General features: G+C 37.0%; 1 protein-coding gene across 21 annotated transcripts in view; it reads left to right on the top strand.

Moving 5' to 3' along the window:
• The window catches only part of ENOX2 (ecto-NOX disulfide-thiol exchanger 2), a 431,677-nt gene that overhangs the window by 360,810 nt on the left and 45,187 nt on the right, over nt 1-25,680 (top strand). For 17 of the 21 annotated variants that reach the window (XM_088794720.1, XM_074323652.2, XM_019716148.3 and 14 more), the window contains one exon: nt 23,618-23,799. In XM_088794720.1, coding sequence (XP_088650846.1) covers nt 23,618-23,799 — 182 coding nt within the window. The remainder of the gene's footprint in view (nt 1-23,617; nt 23,800-25,680) is intronic. The other 4 variants (XM_074323653.1, XM_074323654.1, XM_074323655.2 and 1 more) reach the window with 1 other exon arrangement.

Below are 25,680 nucleotides of genomic sequence, written 5' to 3'. Positions count from 1 at the left end.
TGTCAAAAATTATCTGTCCATGTTTATGTGGTTTTATTTCTGGGTTCTCAATTCTATTCCATTGGTCTATGTGTCTGTTTTTCTGCTAATACCATGCTGTTTTGATTATTGTAGCCCTGTAGTACAAGCCAAAGTCAGGAAGTGTGATACCTCCATTATTGTTCTTTTTCCTTAAGATTGCTTTGGCTATTCGGGTCTTTTGTGGTTCCAAACAAATCTGATGATTTTTTGTTCTATTTCTTTAAAATATGCCATTGGGATTTTGATGGGGATTGCATTGAATCTGTATATTGCTTTGGGTAATATGGCCATTTTAACTATGTTGATTCTTCCAATCCATGAGCACGGAATGTCTTTCCATTTCTTTGTGTCTTCTTCAATTTCTTTCAAAAATGTCTTATAGTTTTCAGCATATAGGTCTTTCACATCCTTGGTTAAGTGTATTCCTAGGTATTTTATTCTTTTTGCTGCAATTGCAAAAGGAATTGTTTTTTGTATTTCTTTTTCTGAGATTTCATTGTAAGTATATAGGAAGGCAATGGACTTTTGTGCGTTGATTTTGTAGCCGGCAACTTTACTGTATTCGTTGATTGTTTCTAATAGCTTTTTGGTGGAGTCTTTAGGGTTTTCTATATATAGCATCATGTCATCTGCAAAGAGTGATAATTTAACTTCTTCATTCCCAATTTGGATGCCTTTTATTTCTTTCTCTTGCCTGATTGCTCTGGCAAGGACTTCCAACACTATGTTGAAAAGCAGAGGTGATAGGGGACATCCCTGTCGTGTTCCTGAACATAGAGCAAAGGGCTTCAGTTTTTCTCCATTAATTATGAGATTAGCAGAGGTCTTGTCGTATATGGCCTTTATTATGTTAAGATATTTTCCTTCTACACCCATTTTATTAAGTGTTTTAATCATAAATGGATGTTGTATCTTGTCAAATGCTTTTTCTGCATCAATTGATATAATCATATGATTTTTGTCCTTTATTTTGTTTATATGATGTATCAGATCGATGGATTTGCGGATGTTGAACCATCCTTGTGCCCCGGGGATGAACCCCACTTGGTCGTGATGAATAATCTTTTTAATGCATTGTTGTATTCGATTTGCTAGAATTTTATTTAGGACTTTTGCATCGGTATTCATCAGAGATATTGGTCTATAGTTTTCTTTTTTTGTGCTGTCCTTACCAGGTTTTGGTATCAGGGTAATGTTGGCCTCATAAAATGAGTTAGGGAGTACTGTCTCTTCTTCAATTTTTTGGAAGAGTTTGTGCAGAATTGGTATTAGATCCTCTTTGAAGGTTTGGTAGAATTCACTAGTGAAGCCATCTGGTCCCGGACTTTTGCTTTTGGGAAGGTTTTGGATGACTGATTCAATTTCGTTACTGGTGATCGGTCTGTTTAGATTTTCCAGTTCTTCATGGTTCAGCCTTGGAAGGCTATATGTTTCTAAGAACTTGTCCATTTCTTCTAGGTTGTTGAATTTGGTGGCGTATAGTCCTTCATAGTATTCTTGGATGATCCTTTGTATTTCTGTGGTGTCCGTGATAACTTCCCCTTTTACGTTTCTGATTTTGTTAATCAGTGTCTTCTCTCTTTTTATCTTAGTAAGTCTAGCCAAGGGTTTGTCAATTTTGTTAATCTTTTCAAAGAACCAGCTCTTTGTCACATTAATTTTTTCTATTGTCTTTTTGTTCTCTATTTCATTTACTTCTGCTCTAATTTTTGTTATTTCCTTTCTTCTGCTGACCTTGAGTTTTAATTGTTCTTCTTTTTCTATCTCTGTAAGGTGTCACATGAGGTTATTTATTTGGGAGTTTTCTTGTTTCTTGAGATAGGCCTGTAATGAGATAAATTTCCCTCTTAAAACTGCTTTCGCTGCATCCCAAAAATTTTGGTAGGATGTATTTTCATTGTCATTTGTTTCTATGTATCTTTTGATCTCTCCTCTAACTTCTTCTTTGACCCAGTCCTTCTTTAAATGTATGTTGTTTAATCTCCATGTATTTGTGTTTTTTCCCGCTTTCTTTTTACAGTTGATATCCAATTTCAAAGCCTTGTGATCAGAGAATATGCATGGTATGATTTCAATCTTCTTAAATTTGTTGAGACTGATTTTATGTCCCAATATATGGTCTATCCTTGAGAATGTTCCGTGTACACTAGAAAAGAATGTATAGTCTGATGTTTTAGGATGAAGTGCTCAATAAATGTCAATTATGTCAATTTCATCTAATGTGTGATTTAGGGCTACTATTTCATTATTTATTTTCTGTTTGGATGATCTATCCATAGCTGTCAATGATGTATTTAAGTCCCCTAGTATAATTGTGTTTTGGTCAATTTCTCCCTTTAGTTCTGTTAGTAGTTGCTTGGTGTATTTCGGTGCTCCCTAATTGGGGGCATAAATATTGATGACTGTTATGTCTTCTTGTTGTACAGTCCCCTTCACCATTATGAAATGTCCATCTTTGTCTCTTGTTATCTTTTTCACCTTGAAGTCTGTTTCATCTGACATCATTATGGCTACACCTGATTTTCTCTGGGTACCATTTGCTTGGAGTGTCAATTTCCACCCTTTCACTTTGAGTCTATGCTTGTCCTTGTAGCTGAGATGTGTCTCTTGGAGACAGCATATGGTTGGGTTTAGTTTTTTGATCCAATCTGCTACTCTGTGCCTTTTTTTTGGTGAGTTCAGTCCATTTACATTTGGGGTGATTATTGATATGTGAGGATTTCCTGTCATTCTATCTTTAGTTTTCTGGTAAGGCTGTGTCTCCATTGTTTCTTTGCCTTTTTGTTGTTGTCTATTATTTCTGTGTGGTGGTATTCTATGATGTTTCCCTCTGTTTCTTCTTTTATTTCAGTATATATTTCAGTTCTGGATTTTTTTGAGTGGTTACCCTTAAGTTTATGTAAAAGAAAGTTTGGTAATTAGAGTATTCCATTTTCTTCAGCACGCTTACTTTCTCCATACCCATATTCCGGTTCAGGCCTTTACTCTCCCCCTTTTTGAGTTTTGGTTGCCACAAATTGTCCCTGTTGATGGTGGTCGAATAGCCTCCTTTAGTATTTCTTGTAGTGCAGGTCGTGTATTAGAAAATTCCCTCAGCTTCTGTATGTCTGGAAAGGTCTTTATTCCTCCTTCATATTTAAAGGATATCTTTGCTGGATATATTATTCTTGGCTCATGATTTCTCTCTTTCAATAGTTTGAATATTTGGTTCCACTCCCTCCTGGCTTGTAGAGTTTCTGCTGAAAAATCTGATGATAATCTAATGGGCTTTCCTTTGTAAGTTACCGTCTTCTTTTCTCTGGCTGCCTTGAGGATTCTTTCTTTGTCGTTGATTTTAGACAGCTTCAATGCAATGTGCCTTGGAGAAGGCCTGTTTGGATTGAGGTAACTAGGTGTTCTATTTGCTTCTTGGATTCGAGGGTCCAGTTCTGTCCACAAATTTGGGAAGTTCTCATCGACAATTTGTTTGAATATATTCTCTGTTCCCTTCTCTCTTTCTTCTCCTTCTGGTATGCCCATTATTCTTATATTGCTCTTTCTGATGGAGTCAGAAAGTTCTTGTAGAGTTCTTTCATTTCTTTTAAGTCTCAAGTCTCTTTCTTCTTCCATCTGTGTCATTTCCAGGTTTCTATCTTCGATGTCACTGATTCTTTCCTCCATCTGGTCAACTCTACTACCTAAGCTGGTTATTTCATTCTTAATTTCTTCTATTGAGTTCTTAATCTCCAGAAATTCTCTTTGGTTCTTCTTTAAAATTTCAATCTCTTTCGTAAAATGCTCATGCTGTTCTTTGATTGAGTTTCTGAGTTCATTTAACTGCCTATCTGTGTTTTCTTGTATCTCGTTGAGTTTTTTCAGAACTGCAATCTTGAATTCTCTGTCACTTAAGTCACATATTTCTGTATCTTTAAGTGCCTTCTTTGGAGATTTTTCACTTTCTTCCTGAGCTATCTTGTTGCCTTGGTTATTCATGGCGATTACTGGTTTACTATTTCTCTTCCTAGACATCTACAGGAGTGACTTCTGCAACAGGTTGATAGGAAGAGGTCTTTCTTTTGTTTTCCAGTACTTGTTGGTAGAATGTCTTATTATTTCTCCAACTGCAACTTATTTTTCTTCTCCCACACGGTAGTGCTGTTTTCTCTGTACTATTCCTGCTTCTCACACAATAGGGGGGATTCCCTGGGAGACGGGCTTCTCCTCTGTTAATGGTTCGTCTAGGTCACAGGGCGCAGTGTCCCGGTGGGTATGCGGAGAGCTTTTGATGTTCCAAACCTCTTCCAGCTCCTGATTCAGAGCCCGTATGTTTCAGCAGTTCTGTTTACTCTTGCAGGGATCCACCCAGATAGGTGGGGTCAAAGGCGGGGTGAGTTGTGAGAGGTGGCCAGAGAAATGGCGGCAACCACCACCACAGCCAGTCCTGCTTCCACGGCTCCCTCCCCTTGCCGGAACTAGTTGGGCTGTGAATTTGTGTTTGCGGCCCACAGTTCTCAAAATAGCAAATTTTCTGTTGTTTTGATCTGACACTGCTACTGTTTCGCTTCTAGCACTGGGCAGATGGGGGCGGGGCGAGCTCTGGGAGGGGTGGGAAGGGGCGGCTAGTCTCAGTGCCTAAGGCTCCGTTCTCTGCTCAGCAGTGAGTGCTTAAACCACCGTTTTCAGCCTTTTTCCCTCAGTCTTTTCTCCGAGGACTCTGCCGTGAGCGTTGGGTTCAGCCATGGTATATGCTGTCCCCTCAGCCCTGTGGGCCACAAGCGGAGCCCTAGCAGTCCGAGTTCTTCCCTCACTCGCAGCTGCGGTAGTTCCGGGAAGCAGGGAACTCGGAACACTGAGCTCGGTCTGCATCCTGCGCCCGCGCGTCTCCGTCTCCGCGCACTTCTCCCTTTCCTCCTCCCTCCACTCGCGCGAATCTCCCACCTGTAGGTGATTTCAATCGGTAGTGGGCCTCTTCGTCCTGCCTGTATGCTGTGCAGGGAGTCCTTTGTGGAGTTTTTGTTGTTCGATTCATTGTAAATTCCAGGGGAGCTTTACAGAGGCTCTACGTTCAGGAACACGACAGGGATGTCCCCTATCACCTCTGATTTTCAACATAGTGTTGGAAGTCCTTGCCAGAGCAATCAGGCAAGAGAAAGAAATAAAAAGCATCCAAATTGGGAATGAAGAAGTTAAATTATCACTCTTTGCAGATGACATGATGCTATATATAGAAAACCCTAAAGACTCCACCAAAAAGCTATTAGAAACAATCAACGAATACAGTAAAGTTGCCGGCTACAAAATCAACGCACAAAAGTCCATTGCCTTCCTATATACTAACAATGAAATCTCAGAAAAAGAAATACAAAAAACAATTCCTTTTGCAATTGCAGCAAAAAGAATAAAATACCTAGGAATACACTTAACCAAGGATGTGAAATACCTATATGCTGAAAAGTATAAGACATTTTTGAAAGAAATTGAAGAAGACACAAAGAAATGGAAAGACATTCCGTGCTCATGGATTGGAAGAATCAACATAGTTAAAATGGCCATATTACCCAAAGCAATATACAGATTCAATGCAATCCCCATCAAAATCCCAATGCCGTATTTTAAAGAAATAGAACAAAAAATCATCAGATTTGTTTGGAACCACAAAAGACCCCGAATAGCCAAAGCAATCTTAAGAAAAAAGAACAATAATGGAGGTATCACACTTCCTGACTTTGGCTTGTACTACAGGGCTACAATAATCAAAACAGCATGGTATTGGCAGAAAAACAGACACATAGACCAATGGAATAGAATTGAGAACCCAGAAATAAAACCACATAAATATGGACAGATAATTTTTGACAAAGAAGCTAAAAACATACAATAGAGCAAAGACAGCCTCTTCAATAAATGGTGCTGGGAGAATTGGATAGCCATGTGCAAAAGAATGAAACTGGACTGCTATTTGTCACCATGTACCAAAGTTAATTCAAAATGGATCAAAGACTTAAGCATAAGACCTGACACAATAAACTGCATAGAAGAAAACATAGGTACTAAACTTATGGACCTTGGGTTCAAAGAGCATTTTATGAACTTGACTCCAAAAGCAATGGAAGTAAAAGCTAAAATAAACGAATGGGACTATATGAAACTTAAAAACTTCTGCACAGCAAAAGAAACCATTGACAAAATAAAGAGGCCACCAACTGAATGGGAGAAGATTTTTGCAAACAGTGCCTCCGATAAGGGGCTAGTATCCAGAATATACGAGGAACACAAACACATGCAACTCAACAACAAAAAAACAAACAACCCAATTGAAAAATGGGCAGAGGACTTGAAGAGACATTTCTCCAAAGAGGACATACAAATGGCGAATAGACATATGAAAAACTGCTCAACATCACTAATCATCAGAGAAATGCAAATCAAAACCACAATGAGATATCACCTCACCCCAGTCAGAATGGCTATCATCAACAAGACAAATAATAACAAATGTTGGATAGGCTGTGGAGAAAAAGAAACCCTCATACACTGTTGGTGGGAATGCAGACTGGTGCAGCCATTATGGAAGGCAGTGTGGAGGTTCCTCAAAGAATTACGAATAGAATTGCCATATGACCCAGCAATCCCTCTCCTGGGTATCTACCCAAAAAATCTGAAAACATTTAGAGATAAAGGCACGTGTGCTCCAATGTTCATTGCAGCTTTGCTTACGGTGGCCAAGACATGGAAACAACCAAAATGTTCTTCGATAGATGAATGGGTAAAGAAGTTGTGGTACATATACACAATGGAATACTATTCGGCAGTAAGAAAAGATGATATAGGAACATTTGTGACAACATGGATGGATCTTGAGAGAGTAATGCTGAGCGAAACAAGTCAGACAGAAAAAGCAGAGAACCATGTGATTTCACTGATATGTGGTATATAAACCAAAAACAACAAAAGAACAAGACAAACAAATGAGAAACAGAAACTCATAGACACAGACAATAGTTTAGTGGTTGCCAGAGGGTAAGCGGGGCGGGGGTGGGGGTGGGAGATGAGGGTAAGGGGGATCGAATATATGGTGATGGAAGGAGAACTGACTCTGGGTGATGAACACACAATGGGATTTATAGATGATGTAATACAGAATTGTACACCTGAAATCTATGTAATTTTACTAACAATTGTCACCCCAATAAATTTAATAAAATAAAATTTAAAAAAAAAAAGAAAAGAAAATCAATACGGAAACAACAGCCTTAAATGACACATTGGACTACTTGGATTTAACCGATATTTTCAGAGCATTCCACCCCAATGCTGCAGAATACACGTTCTTCTCAAGCGCACATGGAACATTCTCCAAGATAGACCATATGTTAGGCCACAAAGCAAGTCTGGATTAATTTAAGAAAATTGGAATCATACCAATTGTCTTCTCTGACCACAGTGCTATGAAATTAGAAATGAACTACAGGAAAAAGACTGGAAGACACACAAATTCATGAAGGCTGAATAATATGTTACTAAATAATGAATGGGTGAAACAGGAGATCAAGGAAGAAATCAAAAGATATCTCGAGACAAATGAAAATGAAAATACAACGACCCAAAATCTATGGGATGCCGCGAAAGCAGTCCTAACAGGGAAGTTCATAGCACTGCAGGCCTACCTAAAGAAACAAGAAACATCACTAATCAACAGTATATCTTCACATTTAAGGGACCTGGAAAAAGAACAACAAAATAAGCCCAAAGGGAGTACAAGGAAGGAGATAATAAAGATCAGAGCGGAAATAAATGAAATAGAAACCAGAAAAACAATACAAAAGATCAATGAATCCAAAAGTTGGTTCTTTGAGAAGATAAACAAAATTGACAAACCTTTAGCCAGACTCATTAAAAAAAAGAGAGAGAGGACCCAAATTAATAAAATCAGTAATGAAAGAGGAGAAGTGACAACAGACACCGCAGAGATACAAAAAATCCTAAGAAATTACTGTGAGCAACTGTATGCCAACAAATTTGACAACCTGGAAGAAATGGACAATTTCCTAGATGCATACAAACTTCCAAGGCTAACTCAAGAGGAGACAGAAAACCTGAATAGACTGATTACCACCAAGGAAATTGAATCAGTAATCAACAATCTCCCAACAAACAAAAGCCCTGGACCAGATGGCTTTACAGGTGAATTTTACAGAACGTTCAAAAAAGAATTGTCACCTATTCTCCTCAAACTCTTCCAAAAAATCCAGAGGGAGGGAAGACTCCCAAACACTTTTTACGAAGCCACTATCGCCCTGATCCCAAAATCAGACAAAGACACCACAAAAAAAGAAAACTACAGGCCGATATCGGTAATGAACGTAGATGCAAAAATCCTCAACAAAATACTAGCGAACAGAATTCAGCAATATATTAAAAAGATTATACACCATGATCAAGTGGGATTCATCCCTGGTATGAAAGGGTGGTTCAACATCCGCAAATCAATTAATGTGATACACCACATTAACAAAATGAAAAATAAACATTGGAGCACACGTGTCTTTATCTCTAAATGTTTTCAGATTTTTTGGGTGTCACCCCAATAAATTTAATAAAAAAAGAAAATAAAAATAAAAATCATATGATCATATCAATTGACGCAGAAAAAGCATTTGATAAAATTCAGCAGCCATTCATGATAAAAACCCTTAAGAAAGTGGGAATAGAGGGATCATATCTCAACATAATAAAGGCCATATATGATAGACCCACAGCTAACATCATACTCAATGGGGAAAAACTAAAACCATTCCCCTTAAAATCAGGAACAAGACAAGGCTGCCCACTTTCTCCACTTCTATTCAACATAGTGCTGGAAGTTCTAGCCACAGCAATCAGACAAGAAAAAGAAATAAAAGGCATCCAAATCAGTAAGGAGGAAGTAAAACTGTCATTATATGCAGATGATATGATACTATATTTAGAGAACCCTAAAGACTCCACCAAGAAACTATTAGAGCTGATAGATGAATTTAGTAAAGTAGCAGGATACAAAATTAATATTCAGAAATCAGTTGCATTTGTATATACCAATAATAAAACATCAGAAGGAGAAATTAAAAAAGCAATTCCATTTACAATTGCTCCAAAGACTATAAAATACCTGGGAATAAATTTAACCAAAGAAGTAAAAGATCTGTACTCAGAAAATTATAAGACACTGAAGAAAGAAATGAAAGAAGATACAAATAGATGGAAACACATACCAAGTTCGTGGATAGGAAGAATTAATATAGTTAAAATGTCCATACTGCCTAAGGCAATATACATATTCAACGCAATTCCTATCAAACTACCAACGACATTTTTCACAGAAATAGAACATATAATCCTAAAATTTATATGGGATAACAAAAGACCCCGGATATCCGCAACAATCTTGAGAAATAAGAACAAAGTGGGAGGTATAACAATACCTGGCTTCAAATTATACTACAAGGCTACAATAATCAAAACAGCATGGTACTGGCATAAAAACAGACCCATAGATCAATGGAACAGAATAGAGAGTCCAGAAATAAATCCATGCCTATATGGTCATTTAATCTATGACAATGGAAGCAAGAATGTACGGTGGGGTAAAGGCAGTCTATTCAATAAATGGTGCTGGGAAACTTGGACAGACACATGCAAAAAGATGAAGCTGGATCACCTCCTTACACCACATACAAAAACAAATTCAAAATGGCTTAAAGATTTAAATGTAAGATCTGAAACCATAAAATTCCTAGAAGAAAATATAGGAAGAAACTTCACAGACATTACCCGGAGTAAGATTTTTACTGATATATCCCCTCGCGCGAGGGAAGTAAGAGAAAAAATAAACATGTGGGATTACATCAAACTAAAAAGCTTTTTCACAGCAAAGGAAACCATCAATAAAACAAAAAGGAATCCTACTGAATGGGAAAAGATGTTTGCCAATGATATATCTGATAAGGGGCTAATATCACAAATTTATAAAAAAACTCACTCATCTCAACTCCAAAAAAACAAACAACCCAATTAAAAAATGGGCAGAGGGCATGAAGAGACATTTTTCTAAAAAGGACATACAGATGGCAAACAGACATATGAAGAAATGTTCAACCTCACTAACCATCAGAGAAATGCAAATAAAAACCACAATGAGATACCACCTCACCCCAGTCAAGATGGCTATCATCAATAAATCAACAAACAACAGGTGCTGGCGTGGATGTGGATAAAAGGGAACGCTGGTGCACTGTTGGTGGGAATGCAGATTGGTGCAGCCACTATGGAAAACAGTTTGGAGGTATCTCAAAAATCTGAAAATGGAACTACCTTATGATCCAGCAATCCCACTCCTAGGTATCTATCCGGAGAAATCCAAGACTCCAATTCAAAAATCTTTATGCACTCCTATGTTTATTGCAGCACTATACACAATACCCAAGACCTGGAAACAATTGAAATGCCCGTCAGTAGATGACTGGATTAAGAAACTGTGGTACATTTATACAATGGAGTATTACGCAGCCATAAAGAAGAAAGAAATCTTACCATTTGCAACAACATGGATGGACCTAGAGAACATTATGTTAAGTGAAATAAGTCAGAAAGAGAAAGACAAATACCATATGATCTCACTTATATGCCCAATCTAAAGAAAAGAATAAGTGAATGAACTAATCAGAGACAGTTTTGGAAACATGGAGGAAAAACAGAGGGTTGCTAGAGGGGCGGGGGAGTGGGGATAAGGGGAAGGTGAGAGGTTTTGAAAAATAGTCGGTAACCACAAGATGGTCATGGGGGTTTGAAAATTAATTTGGGGAACGTACAGAGGGATAGTGGATGGGGGGAGGGGGGTTCACACAGTGTGAGGGATATAAATGATAAACATCTAAGTTTTGCTTTGTCTTGTGCACCTGAAACTAATTAAAAAACAAAAAAAAGTAATATTGAACTTTTCAGTGTTCTGGCACTGCACAAAGAACTCCACCTTCAGAAATGGGCCCAATTAATATTCAGTCTATAAAAGTAAAGTCTTGGTGTCCTAATTAAAATGAGAAAAACCCTTATTACAGAGAGTAGAAAATACATTTTGTAAGAGAGCTCCCCTAGTAGCATCATAGATCACATTTTCTTTTGCTTAGTAACACGTTCAAACTGAGGACATTATTATCCGCTCCTACTCGGCTGCAGGTATCCATCTCTGCTCATCAGCATGCCCTTTCCTTCAGGAGGGAAGCAGCCTCCCTACTCATTTTCTCAGAGAGAAAATATTTTCATATTTAAACCGGAGAATATGCCTCTAGCCATTCTCCTAGATTTCTGCCCTTTTCCATTCCATGTTTCTCCACATGACTTGTAGCACTTGAGCTGTGCAAGAAGAAACAAAAGGAGGAAGATGAAATACCATTATTTTGTATTGAGCCATGTGGCTTGCCAGAGGACAAACATGTAAACCAAAGCAGAAATAAATAACTGTCCATCTATAGCAGTCACTTGATTTACAGAATAACCTCTATGCTAGTCAGCCAACCTTCAGCTCAAGATGCTATCCTTGGTACTGACACAGCAAGCGAATAAAATATTTCTTCCCCTCTTTGGCAAATAGTTAATGTCCCTTTTTATATATAGTTTCCTATATACAATCATCTTCACTTTTAGCATCTTCTTGTGGTGTTTTGGTTGTTAGGAACATGCCTGTCCGATGACAATTATCCCAGCTGCAGGGAGAGATGACAAGGATTGCTATTATTTGGAGTGCTGGGAATCCAAGTCTCTGTCTAACAGATTCTTTTCAAAGACACAAAATCTGTGTGATTACAGCAGGAATTAAAATCAGTAATAAAACCAAACAAAAGATGAATGTGTCATGCCAAAGGCCTTTTGTAATTTTTTAAACAAAAATGTAAAGTTTAAAACAGCCATATGAGGATAATTGCATGACCATACAGAGAAAACAAATGTGGTCTGACAACATGTCTCAACACTACCAGAAAATATTTCTTACCAGCACCCTTTTTATTACATCGGCATTCTCTGCTTTGGATAGACAATCTGATCATATCAGCCTACATCAGTACCTGATTGTTTTAGCAAAACCCTCTGGTTAAAGGCATTGATTTAAACCTCCTAGCACCTCCCTAGAGGCAGCTTCCTTTTAAGAATAAGGAATGTTTTACCCTTGGAATATGGTTTTCTTCTATATATTTAATATTTTTTAGGTTAAAACAAAATAGTTTTTTCCCCTTTTCATTATTAGTTTCAGGTGTACAAAACAACATAGTGATTAGACATTTACACACCTCACAAAGTGATAACCCCAAGAAGTCTACTACCCATCTGATATGGAACTACCTTATGACCCAGCAATTCCACTCCTGGGTATTTAACAGAAGAAATCCAAAAAACTAATTTAAAAAGATATATGCACCCTTATATTTACTGCAGTGCTATTCACAATAGCCAAGACATGGAAACAACCGAAATGCCCATCAATAGACAATTGGATAAGACAATGTGGTACATTTATACAATGGAGTATTACTCTGCCATAAAAAAGAATGAAATTTTACCATTTGCAACAAATGGATCTAGAGGGTATTATGCTAAGTGAAATAAGTCAGACTGAGAAAGACAAATATTATATGATCTCAATTATATGTGGAATCTAAAGAACAGAATAAATGAACAAACAAAACAGAAATAGACTCATATATACAGAGAAGAAACTGATGGCTGCTAGATGGGAGGGGGGTTGGAGGATGGGTGACAAATGTGAAGGAATTCAGAAGTACAAATCAGTAGTTACAAGATAGTCACAAGGTTGTGAAATACACTATGGGGAATATAGTCAATAATATTGTAAAAACTACATAATTAATCTTTGTAAAGCAAAACTTCTTTCCATTCATTATGTAGAGCATGAATCTCGTCTTTGAAATCCTTTTAGAAAACTTGTTCCACCATTTGTAACTAACAATTTGAAGATATTTTTTCATTGTTTATTAAATTTATTGGGATGGCATTGGTTAGTAAAATTATACAGGTTTCAAGTGTATATTTATATAAAATATCATCTATATATCACATTGTGTGTTCACCACCTGGAGTCAGTTCTCCTTCCATCACCATATATTTGACCCCCTTTTCCCTATTCTACCACCCCCAACTCCTGTACTCTCTGGTAACCTCTAAACTGTTGTCTGTGTCTGTGAGTTTTTGTTTGTCTGTTTGTCTTGTTCCTTCGATGCTTTCAGTTTTATGTTCAATATATCAGTGAAGTAATACGGCTTTTGATTTTTCTGTCTGACTTATTAACATTATAATCTCAAGATGCATCCATGTTGCCTCAAATAGCAGTATTTCATCTTTTCTTCTGGTCGAATAATATTCCATTGTGCATATGTGCCTCACCTTCTTTATCCAATCATCTACCAAAGGACACTTTGGTTGTTTCCTTGTCTCGGCTACCATGAATAATGCTTGAACAAACATCAGGGTACATATATCTTTATGAATACATGTTTATAGATTTTTTTTGGTAGATACCCAGAAGAGAGATTGCTGGAACATGTGGTCATTCTTTTTAATTTTTGGAGGATTCTCCATAATGTCTTCCATAGTGTCTACGTGCAAAAGAGTGAAACGAGACTGCTATCTGTCATTGAATACCAAAATTAACTCAAGATGGATCACACCTAAACATAAGACCTGAAACAATAAACTTCATAGAAGAAAGCATAGGTACTAAACATATAGACTTTGGGTTCAAAGAGGATTTTATGAATAAGACCTAAAAGGCAAGGGAAGTAAAAGCTGAAATAAATGAATGCCATCAAAATGGCAGCGGGAGGTGAGCCTCTAGAAATCTCCCCTGGAATTTACAATAAATTGAAAACTATAACTCCACAAAAGACTCCCTTGACAGCAGACTGGCAAGACAAAGAATCTCACTACTTAATTCACCTAGGATTGGGCAAATTGCACGAGCACGGGAGGAGGGAAGTGAGAAGTGTGAGACAGAGCCACATGGGCAGAGGACGCAGACCTAGCTCAGTGCTCCAAACTAACTGCATTCTGGAACTACTGCAGCTGCAGGAGAGGGAAGAACTCGGATTCCTAGTCCTCCGCTTATGGCCCACAGGGCTGAGGGGACAGCATATAACACGGCTGAACCCAACTCTCACGGCAGAGACCTCGGAGCAAACACTGAGGGAAGAGGCTGAAAATGGTGGTGTAGGCCTTACTGCCGCAGAGAATGGAAGCCTTAGGCACTAAGACTAGCCGTCCCTTCCCTACCCTCCCAAAGCTCACCCCGACCCCACCAGCCCAGTGCTAGAAGCGGAACAGTAGCATTGTCATATCAAAAGAACAGAATATTTGCAGTTCTGAGAACTGTGGTCCTCTGACACAGATTCACAGCCCAACAAGTTCCAGCAAAGGGGAGGGAGCTGTGGAAGCAGGACCGGCTGTGGTGGTGGTTGCCGCCATTGCTCTGGGCCATCTCTCACAACCCACCCTGCTCCAATCCCCACCTATGTGGGCGGATCCCTGAAGGAGTAAATAGAACAGCTGAAACACATGGGCTCTGAATCTGGTGCAGGAAGAGCTTTGGAACTTCAAAAGTTCTCCATATCCCCACAAGGACACAGTGCCCTATGACCCAGATAAACTGTTAACACAGGAGAAGCTCGCCTTCCAGGGAATCCCCCATTGTGTAAGAAGCTGGAATAGTGCAGAGAAAACATAACACTACAGTGTGAGAGAGAAAAAAAGGCTGGAGTCGGAGACAAAACAAAACATTCTACCAACACGTACTGGAAAACAAAAGAAAGACCTCTTCCTATCAACCTATTGCAGAAACCACTCTTGTAGATGTCTAGGAAGAGAAATAATAAATCAGTAATTGCCATGAATAACCAAGGCAACAAGACAGCTCAGAAAGAAAGTGAGAAGTTTCCAGAACATGAACTTAAAGATATGGAAATGTGTGACTTAAATGACAGATGAATTCAAGATTGCAGTTCTGAAAAACCTCAACAAGATGCAATAAAACACAGAAAGGCAGTTTAATGAACTCAGAAACACAATCAAAGAACAACATGAACATTTACCAAAGAGACTGAAATTTTGAAAAAGAACCAAAAAAAAATCTGGAGATTAAGAACTCAATAGAAGAAATTAAGAATGAAATAACCAGCTTAGGAAGTAGAGTTGACCAGATGGAGGAAAGAATCAGTGACATCGAAGTTAGAAACCTGGAAATTACACAGATGGAAGAAGAGACTTGAGACTTAAAAGAAATGAAAGCAATCTACAAGAACTTTCTGACTCCATCAGAAAGAGCAATATAAGAACAATGGGCATACCAGGAGAAGAAAGAGAGAAGAGAATAGAGAGTATATTCAAACAAATAGTTGATGAGAACTTCCCAAACTTGTGGAAAGAACTGGACCCTCGAATCCAAGAAGCAAATAAAACACCTAATTACCTCAACCCCAACAAGCCTTCTCCAAGGTACATTGTATTGAAGCTATCAAAAATCAATGACAAAAAAGAATCCTCAAGGCAGCCCAGGAAAAGAAGACGGTAACCTACAAAGGAAAGCCCGTTAGGTAATCATCAGATTTCTCAGCAGAAAGTCTACAAGCCAGGAGAGAGTGGAACCAAATATTCAAACTATTGAAAGAGAAAAATTATGAGCCAAGAATAATATATCCAGCAAAGATATCCTTTAGATATGAAGGAGTAATAAAGATCTTTCCAGACATACAGAAGCTGAGGGAATTTTCTAACACATCACCTGCACTACAAGAAGTACTAAAGGAGACTATTGAACTACCATCAATAGGGACAATTTGTGGCAAACAAAGCATAAAAAGGGGGACAGTAAAGGCCTGAAGCGGAACATGGGAATAGAGAAAGTAGGCATGCTGAAGAAAATGGAATACTCTAAATGTCAAACTTTCTTTTACATAAACTTAATGGTAACCACTCAAAAAAAATCCAGAAATGAAATATGTACTGTAATAAAAGAAGAAACACAGGGAAACATCATAGAATAACACCACACAGAAATAATAGACAACAACAAAAAATCAAAGAAACAATGGAGACACAGCCTTACCAGAAAACTAAAGATAGAATGACAGGAAATCCTCACATATCAATAATCACCCTGAATGTAAATGGCCTGAACTCACCAATAAAAAGGCACAGAGTAGCAGATTGGATCAAAAAACTAAACCCAACCATATGCTGTCTCCAAGAGACACATCTCAGCTACAAGGACAAGCATAGACTCAAAGTGAAAGGGTGGAAATTGACATTCCAAGCAAATGGTACCCAGAGAAAATCAGGTGTAGCCATAATGATATCAGATGAAACAGACTTCAAGGTGAAAAAGATAACAAGAAACAAAGATAGACATTTCATATAGGTAAAGGGGACTATACAAAAAGAAGACATAACAGTCTTCAATATTTATGCCCCCAAATAGGAGCCCAGAAATACACCAAGCAACAACTAACAGAACTAAAGGAGACATTGACCAAAACACAATTATACTAGGGGACCTAAATACATCATTGGCAGCTATGGATAGATCATCCACACAGAGAACAAATAGTGAAATAGGAGCCCTAAATGACACATTAGATGAAATGGATATAATTGATCTTTATAGAGCACTTCATCCTAAAACATTAGACTATGCATTTTTCTCTAGTGTACATGGAACATTCTCAAGGATAGACCATATATTGGTACATAAATCTAACCTCAGCAAATTTAAGAAGATTGAAATCAAACCAATCATATTCTCTGATCACAAGGCTTTGAAATTGGATATCAACTGCAAAAAGAAAGCAAGGGAAACTACAAATACATGGAGATTAAACAACATGCTTTTAAAGAATGACCGGGTCAAAGAAGAAAATAGAGGAGAAATCAAAAGATACATAGAAACAAATGCGAATGAAAATACATCCTACCAAAATTTTTGGATGCAGGGAAAGCAGTTTTAAAAGGGAAATTTATATCATTACAGGCCTATCTCAAGAAACAAGAAAAATCCCAAATAAGTAACTTCACGTTACACCTTAAAAACTGGAAAAAGAAGAACAAGTGAAACCCAAGGTCAGCAGAAAAAGGAAATAATAAAAATTAGAGCAGAACTAAATGAAATAGAGAACAAAAAGACAATAGAAAAAATTAGTGTCACAAGGAGCTAGTTCTTGGAAAAGATTAACAAAATTGACAAACCCATGGCTAGACTCACTAAGATAAAAAAGAAAGAAGACACTAATAAACAAAATCAGAACTGAAAAAAGGGAAGTTATCACGGATGCCACAGAAATACAAAGGATCATCCAAGAATACTATGAGGGACTGTATGCCACCAAATTCAATAACCTAGAAGAAATGAACAAGTTCTTAGAAACATATAGCCCTCCTAGACCGAACCATGAAGAACTGGAAAATCTAAACAGACAGATCATCATTAAGGAAATTGAATCAGTCATCCAAAACCTTCCCAAAAGCAAAAGTCCGGGACCAGATGGCTTCACTAGTGAATTCTACCAAACCTTCAAAGAGGATCTAATACCAATCCTGCTCAAATTTTTCCAAAAAGTTAAAGAAGAGACAGTACTCCCTAAATGATTTTATGAGGCCAACATTACCCTAATATTTATGAGGCCAACATTACCCTGATTTTATGAGGCCAACCTTACTCAACATTACCCTGACACCAAAACCTGGTAAGGACAACACACAAAAAAAGAGAACTACAGACCAATATCTCTGATGAATACAGATGCAAAAATCCTAATCAAAATTCTAGCTAATCGACTGCAACAATGCATTAAAAAGATTATTCATCACAACCAAGTGGGGTTCATCCAGGGGCACAAGGATGGTTCAACATAAGCAAATCCATCAATGTGATACATCACATAAACAAAATAAAGGACAAAAATCATATGATTGTACAAATTGATGCAGAAAAAGCATTTGACAAGATACAATATCCATTTATGATTAAAACACTTAATAAAATAGGTATAGAAGGAAAATAGCTTAGCATAATAAAGGCCATATATGACAAACCCTCACCTAATCTCATAATTAATGGTGAAAAACTGCAAGCCCTTTTCTCTACCTTCAGGAACACGACAGGGATGTCCCCTATCACCTCTGCTTTTCAACATAGTGTTGGAAGTCCTTGCCAGAGAAATCAAGCAAGAGAAATAAATAAAAGGCATCCAAATTGGGAATGAAGAAGTTAAATTATCACTCTTTGCAGATGACATGATGCTATATATAGAAAACCCTAAGGACTCCACCAAAAAGCTGTTAGAAACAATCAACGAATGCAGTAAAGTTGCTGGCTACAAAATCAACGTACAAAAGTCCATTGCTTTCCTATATACTAACAATGAAATCTCAGAAAAATAAATAAAAAACAATTCCTTTTGCAATTGCACAAAAAGAATAAAATACCTAGGAATAAACTTAACCAAGGATGTGAAAGACCTATATGCTGAAAACTACAAGACATTTTTAAAAGAAACTAAAGACACAAAGAAATGGAAAGACATTGCGTGTTCATGGATTGGAAGAATCAACATAGTTAAAATGGCCATAATACCCAAAGCAATATACAGATTTAATGCAATCCCCATCAAAACCCAATGGTATTTTTTAAAGAAATAGAACAAAAAATCATTAGATTTGTTTGGAACCACATAAGACCCTGAATAGCCAAAGCAATCTTAAGAAAAAGAACACTGGAGGTATCACACTCCCTGACTTTAGCTTGCACTACAGGGCAACAGTAAGTGAAACAGCATGGTATTGGCAGAAAAACAGACACGTAGACCATGGAATAGAATTGAGAACTCAGAAATAATACCACATAAATATGGACAGACAATTTTTGACAAAGAAGCAAAAAACACACAATGGAGAAAAGACAGCCTCTTCAATAAATGGTGCTGGGAGAATTGGAAAGCCACGTGCAAATGACTGAAACTGCACTGCTATCTATCACCGTGTACCAAAATTAATTCAAAATGGATCAAAGACTTAAGCATAAGACCTGAAACAATAAACTGCAAAGAAGAAAACATAGGCACTAAACTTATGGACCTTGGGTTCAAAGAGCGTTTTATGAATTTTACTCCAAAGTCAAGGGAAATAAAAGCTAAAATAAATGAATGGGACTATATCAAACTTAAAAGCTTCTGCACAGCAACAGAAGCCATCGACAAAATAAAGAGGCAACCAACTGAATGGGAGAAGGTTTTTGCAAACCTTCTAGTAAGGGGCTAGTATCCAAAATATTCAAAGAACTCATGCAACTCAGCAACAAAAAAAACAAAGAACCCAATGGAAAAATGGGCAATGGACCTGAAGAGACATTTCTCCAAAGAGGACATACAAATGGCAAATAGACATATGAAAAAATGCTCAACATCACTAATCATCAGAGAAATGCAAATAAAAACCACAATGAGATATCACCTCACCCCAGTCAGAATGGCTATCATCAACAAGACAAATAGTAACAAGTGTTGGAGAGGCTGTGGAGAAAAAGAAACCCTCATACACTGTTGGTGGGAATGCAGACTGGTGCAGCTGCTATGGAAGGCAGTGTGGAGGTTCCTCAAAAAATTATGAATAGAATTACCGTATGACCCAGCCATCCGTTTCCCGGGTATCTACCCAAAAAATCTGAAAACATTTATCTATAAAGATACGTGTGCTGCAATGTTCATTGCAGCTTTATTTACCGTGGCCAAGACGTGGAAACAACCAAAATGTCCTTCGATCCATGAATGGATAAAGAAGTTGTGGTATATATACACAATGGAATACTATTCGGCGGTAAGAAAAGATGAAATAGGACCATTTGTGACAACATGGATGGATCTTGAGATTATAATGCTAAGCGAAATAAGTCAGACAGAAAAAGCAGAGAACCATGTGATTTCACTGATATGTGGTATATAAACCAGAAACACAAAAGAACAAGACAAACAAATGAGAAACAAAAGCTCATAGACCTAGACAATAGTTTAGTGGTTACCAGAGGGTAAGTGGGGAGGCGGGTCGTAGATAAGGGTAAAAGGGATCAAATATATGGTGATGGAAGGAGAACTGACTCTGGGTGATGAACACACAATGGTATTTATAGATGATATAATACAGAATTTTACACCTGAAATCTATGTAATTTCACTAACAATTGTCACCCCAATAAATTAAAAAAAAATGAATGGGACTATATCAAAATAAAAATCTTCTGCACAGCAAAAGAAACCATCAACAAAAACAAATATTCAACAGAATGAATGGGAGAACATATTTGCAATCTTGAAGATTTTTATTTCCATTACTTTCTTTTACTTTCTGCTATCCAAAATCCCTCTCCATAGACAGCTGACAAAAATCCACACCTTTGTCAAATTGCCTTTCCACATTCATATACATTCAATATACCAATTTGTAATTTTAATCCTTTGATAATGTCTCTTTTCTGGGCTTTATGCTCTGTTGGGAATGAAAAAATGAATAAACTACAAATGTTTCCATTAATTTGGCATGTAAACAATAGAGATTAGTAGAATCTCATTGTTTAACATACTCATAAGTCCAGGACATGGAAGGTACTCCATAAAAATTTTTGAGTAAAAGAAAATCTTCTGATTAAATACTTTTGAAACAGCTTTTATGATTTTTGACCTTGAAAAATATGCCATAACTATAAATAATTAAATTTAACCTAGGTTTCCCCATGTGTCTTATATTTTTTTAATTAATAAACTTTAATTTTTAGATCAGGTTCAGGTTCACAACAAAATTGAGCAGGAAATACAGAGAGTTCCCAAATACCCCAACTCCCCACCCCGGCACTTTCCTCCTCTATTGACATCCCACACCACAGGGGTACTTTTTTAATTAAATTCATTAGAGTGACAATGGTTAGTAAAATTACATAGGTTACATTTGTTGCAACCAACGAATGCATCATTATCACCCAATATCCATAGTTTGCATTAGAGTTAATTTACTCTTGGAGTTGTACATTCTATGTGTTTAGACAAATACTCAAAATGTATGTACCCACCATTAGATTATCATAAGAATAGTTTCACTGCACTAAAATTCCTCTGTGCTCTGACTGTTCATCCTTCCTTCTCCCTCTAGCACCTGGAAACCACTGACCTTTTTACTGGGTCCATAGTTTTGACTTTTTGGAAGTGTCATATAGTAGGAATCATACAGTATGTAGCCTTTTCAGTTGGTTCTTTCAGTTAATAATATGCATTTAGCTCATTTCTTTTTAGTGCCAAATAATATTCCAGTGTCTGGATATACCAGTTTGTTTATCCATCACCTACTAAAGAATATTGTGGCTGTTTCCAAGTTTTAGCAATTATGAATAAAGCTGCTATAAAATCCATGTGCAGGTTTTTGTGGAGACATACGTTTTCAGTTCACTTGGGTAAAAACCAAGGAGCATGATTGCTGGATCCTATACTAAGAATATGTTTAATTTTGTGAGAAACTGCCAGACTGTCTTTCAAAGTGGCTGCACCATTTTGCATTACCACTACCAGTGATGGATAATTCCTCCTTGCCAAAACTTGGTGTTGTCTTTGTTTTGGATTTCGTCAATTCTAATAGGTATGTAGTGATATCACATTGTTGTTTTAATTTGCAATTCCTTAATTACATATGATGACATATGATGATGTTTACTTGCCAATGGTGTATCTTTGATGAGGTGTCTGTTTAGGTCTAATTTTTTGGCATTATCCTGTTTGATGTTCTCTGAGCTTCCTGGATCTGAGATTCGATATATAACATTAATTTCAGGAAATTTTCAGTCATTATTACTTCATATATTGCTTCTGTTCCTTTGTCTTTCCCTTTTGAAATTCTCATTATGCATGTGCTACATCTTTTGTAGTTGGCCCACAGTTCTTGAATATTCTGTTTGGGTGTTGTTGTTTTTTCAGTCTTTTTTCTCCTTGCTTTTCAGTTTAGGCTATTTCTATTGTAATATTCTCAAGCTCAGAGAATTTTTTTTCCGGAGCTACATCCAGTCTATTAATAAGCCTATCAAAGGCTTTTTTTTTATTTCTGTTACAATGTTTTTTATCCCTAGCTTTTCTATTTGATTATTTCTTAGAATCTCCATTACTCTGATTACATTATCCATCTGTTTTTGCATGTTACCTACTTTTTTCCATTAAATCCTAACATACTCACCATAGTTGTTTCAAATTCCATGTCTGATAATTCCAACTTTCCTGCTATATCTGACTCTGGTTCTGATCCCTGTTTAGTCTCTTCAAATTATGCTTTTTACCTTTTAGTATGCCTTGTAATTTTTGTTGAAATCTGGACATCATGTACTAGGTGAAAGGAACTCTAGTAAATAGGACTTTAGTGGTGTGGCAGTAAGGTGCAGGTGGAGGGGAAGCATTCTATAGTCCTATGATTATGTCTCAGTCTTTTAATGAGCCCATACCTCTGGACTGTGAACTTCACAAGTGTTTTCAGTTTTTTCTCCCCCCTTAGATAGGACAGGATGACTACAGAGGGCTAGAGTTGCGTATTTCCCTTCTTCAGGTGGTTAGGCTGTAGTAGTACCCCAGCAGGTTAGGCTCTGGTAGAATAGTTTCTTTTGAAGGCAGGCCTTGTTAAGAAGAACAGAATGTCTGGCATATTTCAAAATGGTTTATTTCCCTTCCTGTTGGAAGTACAAGGGGATTTTTCTCAGATATTCACTCGTTGAGCTCTTAGAGATAAAACTCACAAGGGACCTTGCTGTGACTGGGTCCGCCTAGACTTTTTAATGCTCAGATTTGTCCATACTGAGCCTCTAGCAATTTGGCAATTACAGTTTAGGTTTTCTGTCTTGTCACTGGTTCCTGTGGAGGTTTCTGCTCATGGGTTTCTGGTCTGGTAAGTTTGCTATTCTCTATATTTGCCTATCTGTCTCTCCCGTTTTGGGGGTAGCCATTTGTCCTGCTACTTCACTCCTCTGGTGGATCTAAGAAGAGTTGTTGATTTTTTTCCGTTTGTTCTGCTTTTAACTTGTTAGGATGGAGTAGTGACTTCTAAGCTAGACCAAAAACTGAAGTCTTATTTCTTAATTTTTACAATTACCATTCCTCTATTGGACCAGTCAAGGCTACATTTTTAAAACTACTGTCAACAGAATTATGTGGACAGTCAGTAGTTTAAGACAATTTGCCCTATATATTATTGTTATAGGGTTCTTATCAGTTGCTGCATTTCAAATAAAAGTAACTGATGTTACATGGAAATATCTTAGTTATATTTGGGATGGAGAATATGAAACATGATTCCAACTTTCATGTGTTGGAATCCTGTGTTCATTTACAAAAATGGGCCTGTGTGCTTTTGGGTCCATCTCTTGCTGCAATGATCATCTCAGACCTAAAGTTTCTCATCGGAAAGCTTTTTATACACATCAATTTAAAATACCAAGTTTTCATGGTAATTAGGTGAAGCACAAAGGAATATGGATATGTTGTTTTAGTATTTTATATTGATTGTTTAGCCTTAGTATCACAGGCAGAAGCTCTGAAGGAAGAAAATGACAGCCTCCGTTGGCAGCTTGATGCCTATAGGAATGAAGTAGAACTGCTAAAGCAAGAACAAGGCAAAGCCCACAAAGAAGATGACCCAAACAAGGAACAGCAGCTGAAACTCCTGCAACAAGCCCTGCAAGGAATGCAACAGGTAAAGGCATTCTGGTTTTCTAAGCTTTTTCAAAGGATAGCATTAGCTCCTCAGCTGTAAAAGGATCCCCTGCAAGCAAATACAATAGCAATCCTCTTATTCTTCTTGATATACTGTTCACTAGCATAGCTGAGGAAGGGATTATGTGTTGTGGTTAATGAAATATTCTGGTTAATACAGAGATAGCAATGGATCACCAATTTTCAAAGAATGAGAACTCAGTGAAACATATTTAACCAAACTGCATTGAACATAATCTATTTTTTATGTTTCGGAAGATACTTTGGGATCTAGACAGGGCCTCAGAGTCCTTAATGAAGAACCCCAATTATTTAGATATGAAAAAGTGCTGGTGAATAAGTATCAAGTTTATACAATGCTGAATAATACAGCCTTTTAGAAGGAATGGCAGGAATCCTACCCTTGATTTGGGTGGAAGTAGGGGTATTAAAGGTTTTTAAGTACCAATGGTTTGGGCACTTAATATCATTTTGCTTTTATTTTGTTTTGTTCTCACAGTCATTTATGTGAATGAATTTACCTGCACATTCTCCAAGTATAAAAAGTAAAGTAAATAAGTACATCCAATTGTAATTGCATTCAAATACAACATTGTGTAACAGGTGCTCAATACCTAGAAATTTCATGTAACCATCACCACAGTGAGCCTGCAAGTGAAAAGATATTTGTTCTAATTATAATAAAGGAATAGTACATCTAAGTATGGGTACTATCCTCTTCTGTCTTGCCAGACTACTGGGCATTTTCCTTGCAACTTAAATTATGCAATAATTTTTTAATTGTATTCCTTGGAATTATCTAGAGCAAAGCTTATGGCTGGATAGAAATTGTGAACAGGAAGTCTCTTCTGGCTCTAAGACGTCCATATTCCTATTAATTCTGCTACTATTGTCTTTCTGGGTGACAAGCAATATCATATTAATATTTCACCTTTCCTGTTAGCAAAATGTGTGAAATAATGCTTACCTTTCTTTTACTGTCTTCATGAAATTTAATTAGAACATGCAAATTATTATATCAGAGATCTTTCCACCAAAAATTGCATCTCCTCAGCTAGACTTCAAAGAATTTTGACAATGTACATCGTACTGTGTCTTTTAGCAGTTCCAATAGTCTTTTGTAAGTCTTTGAAAAACAGGACTTTGGAAACATCTTCTTGTTGTTGTTTCCCCTCTTACCTTGATTTTGAAACCATTCCACATAAGGACAATTCTGCTACTTAAATACAATTTCAAAATGATGAATTTTTTTTCATTTCATCACTTCAAAGACCTGACAATTAGGTCTCTACTTGTGAATAATTAACTTCACTCATTTTGGTCACATTTTATTGGAAAATAGACTTGCAAACAATGATAAGATTTCTCACATATTATCCCAAAAAGATGTGTAGTCTAATATGGTGACTAAGAGCATGAACTATGGGGTTGATCCAACCTGGATTTAAATCCCAGCTTTGCCACTGAATAACCTTAGGCAAATAACTAAAACTCTCTAAGGCTCAAGATTATGTATCGCAGGGTTATTGTGAGTCTTAATTGAGATCATGCACATGAAATCCTTTGCACAGTGCTTGGCACATGCTAAATCCTAATAAGTAGTATTTGTTGTAATTATTAATGATGATGAATCCAGTTCCTTGCTTACTGTTATGGAAACTAACATTTGTAAAATTTGGAGTCTCTATTACTTTCCTCACAGAAATCGAATTTGGCTTGGAAAATGGCTATTTGCAAGGATGTTTTACAACATTAAATTCAGTTCTATGCAGCAATCAAGATATTGTCCACACAGTATTAACTGTGCACTGCCCTTACCCCTGGCTAGAATAGGAAAGTTAAGTGATTAGTTCAGTTAGTT

Source organism: Rhinolophus sinicus, chromosome 18 (assembly GCF_057876585.1).
Source record: "Rhinolophus sinicus isolate RSI-liver-muscle chromosome 18, RSI-T2T, whole genome shotgun sequence".
NCBI lineage: Eukaryota > Metazoa > Chordata > Mammalia > Chiroptera > Rhinolophidae > Rhinolophus > Rhinolophus sinicus.
Note: the sequence above shows the minus strand (reverse complement) of the source record. Positions and strands in the feature narration are given on the sequence as shown.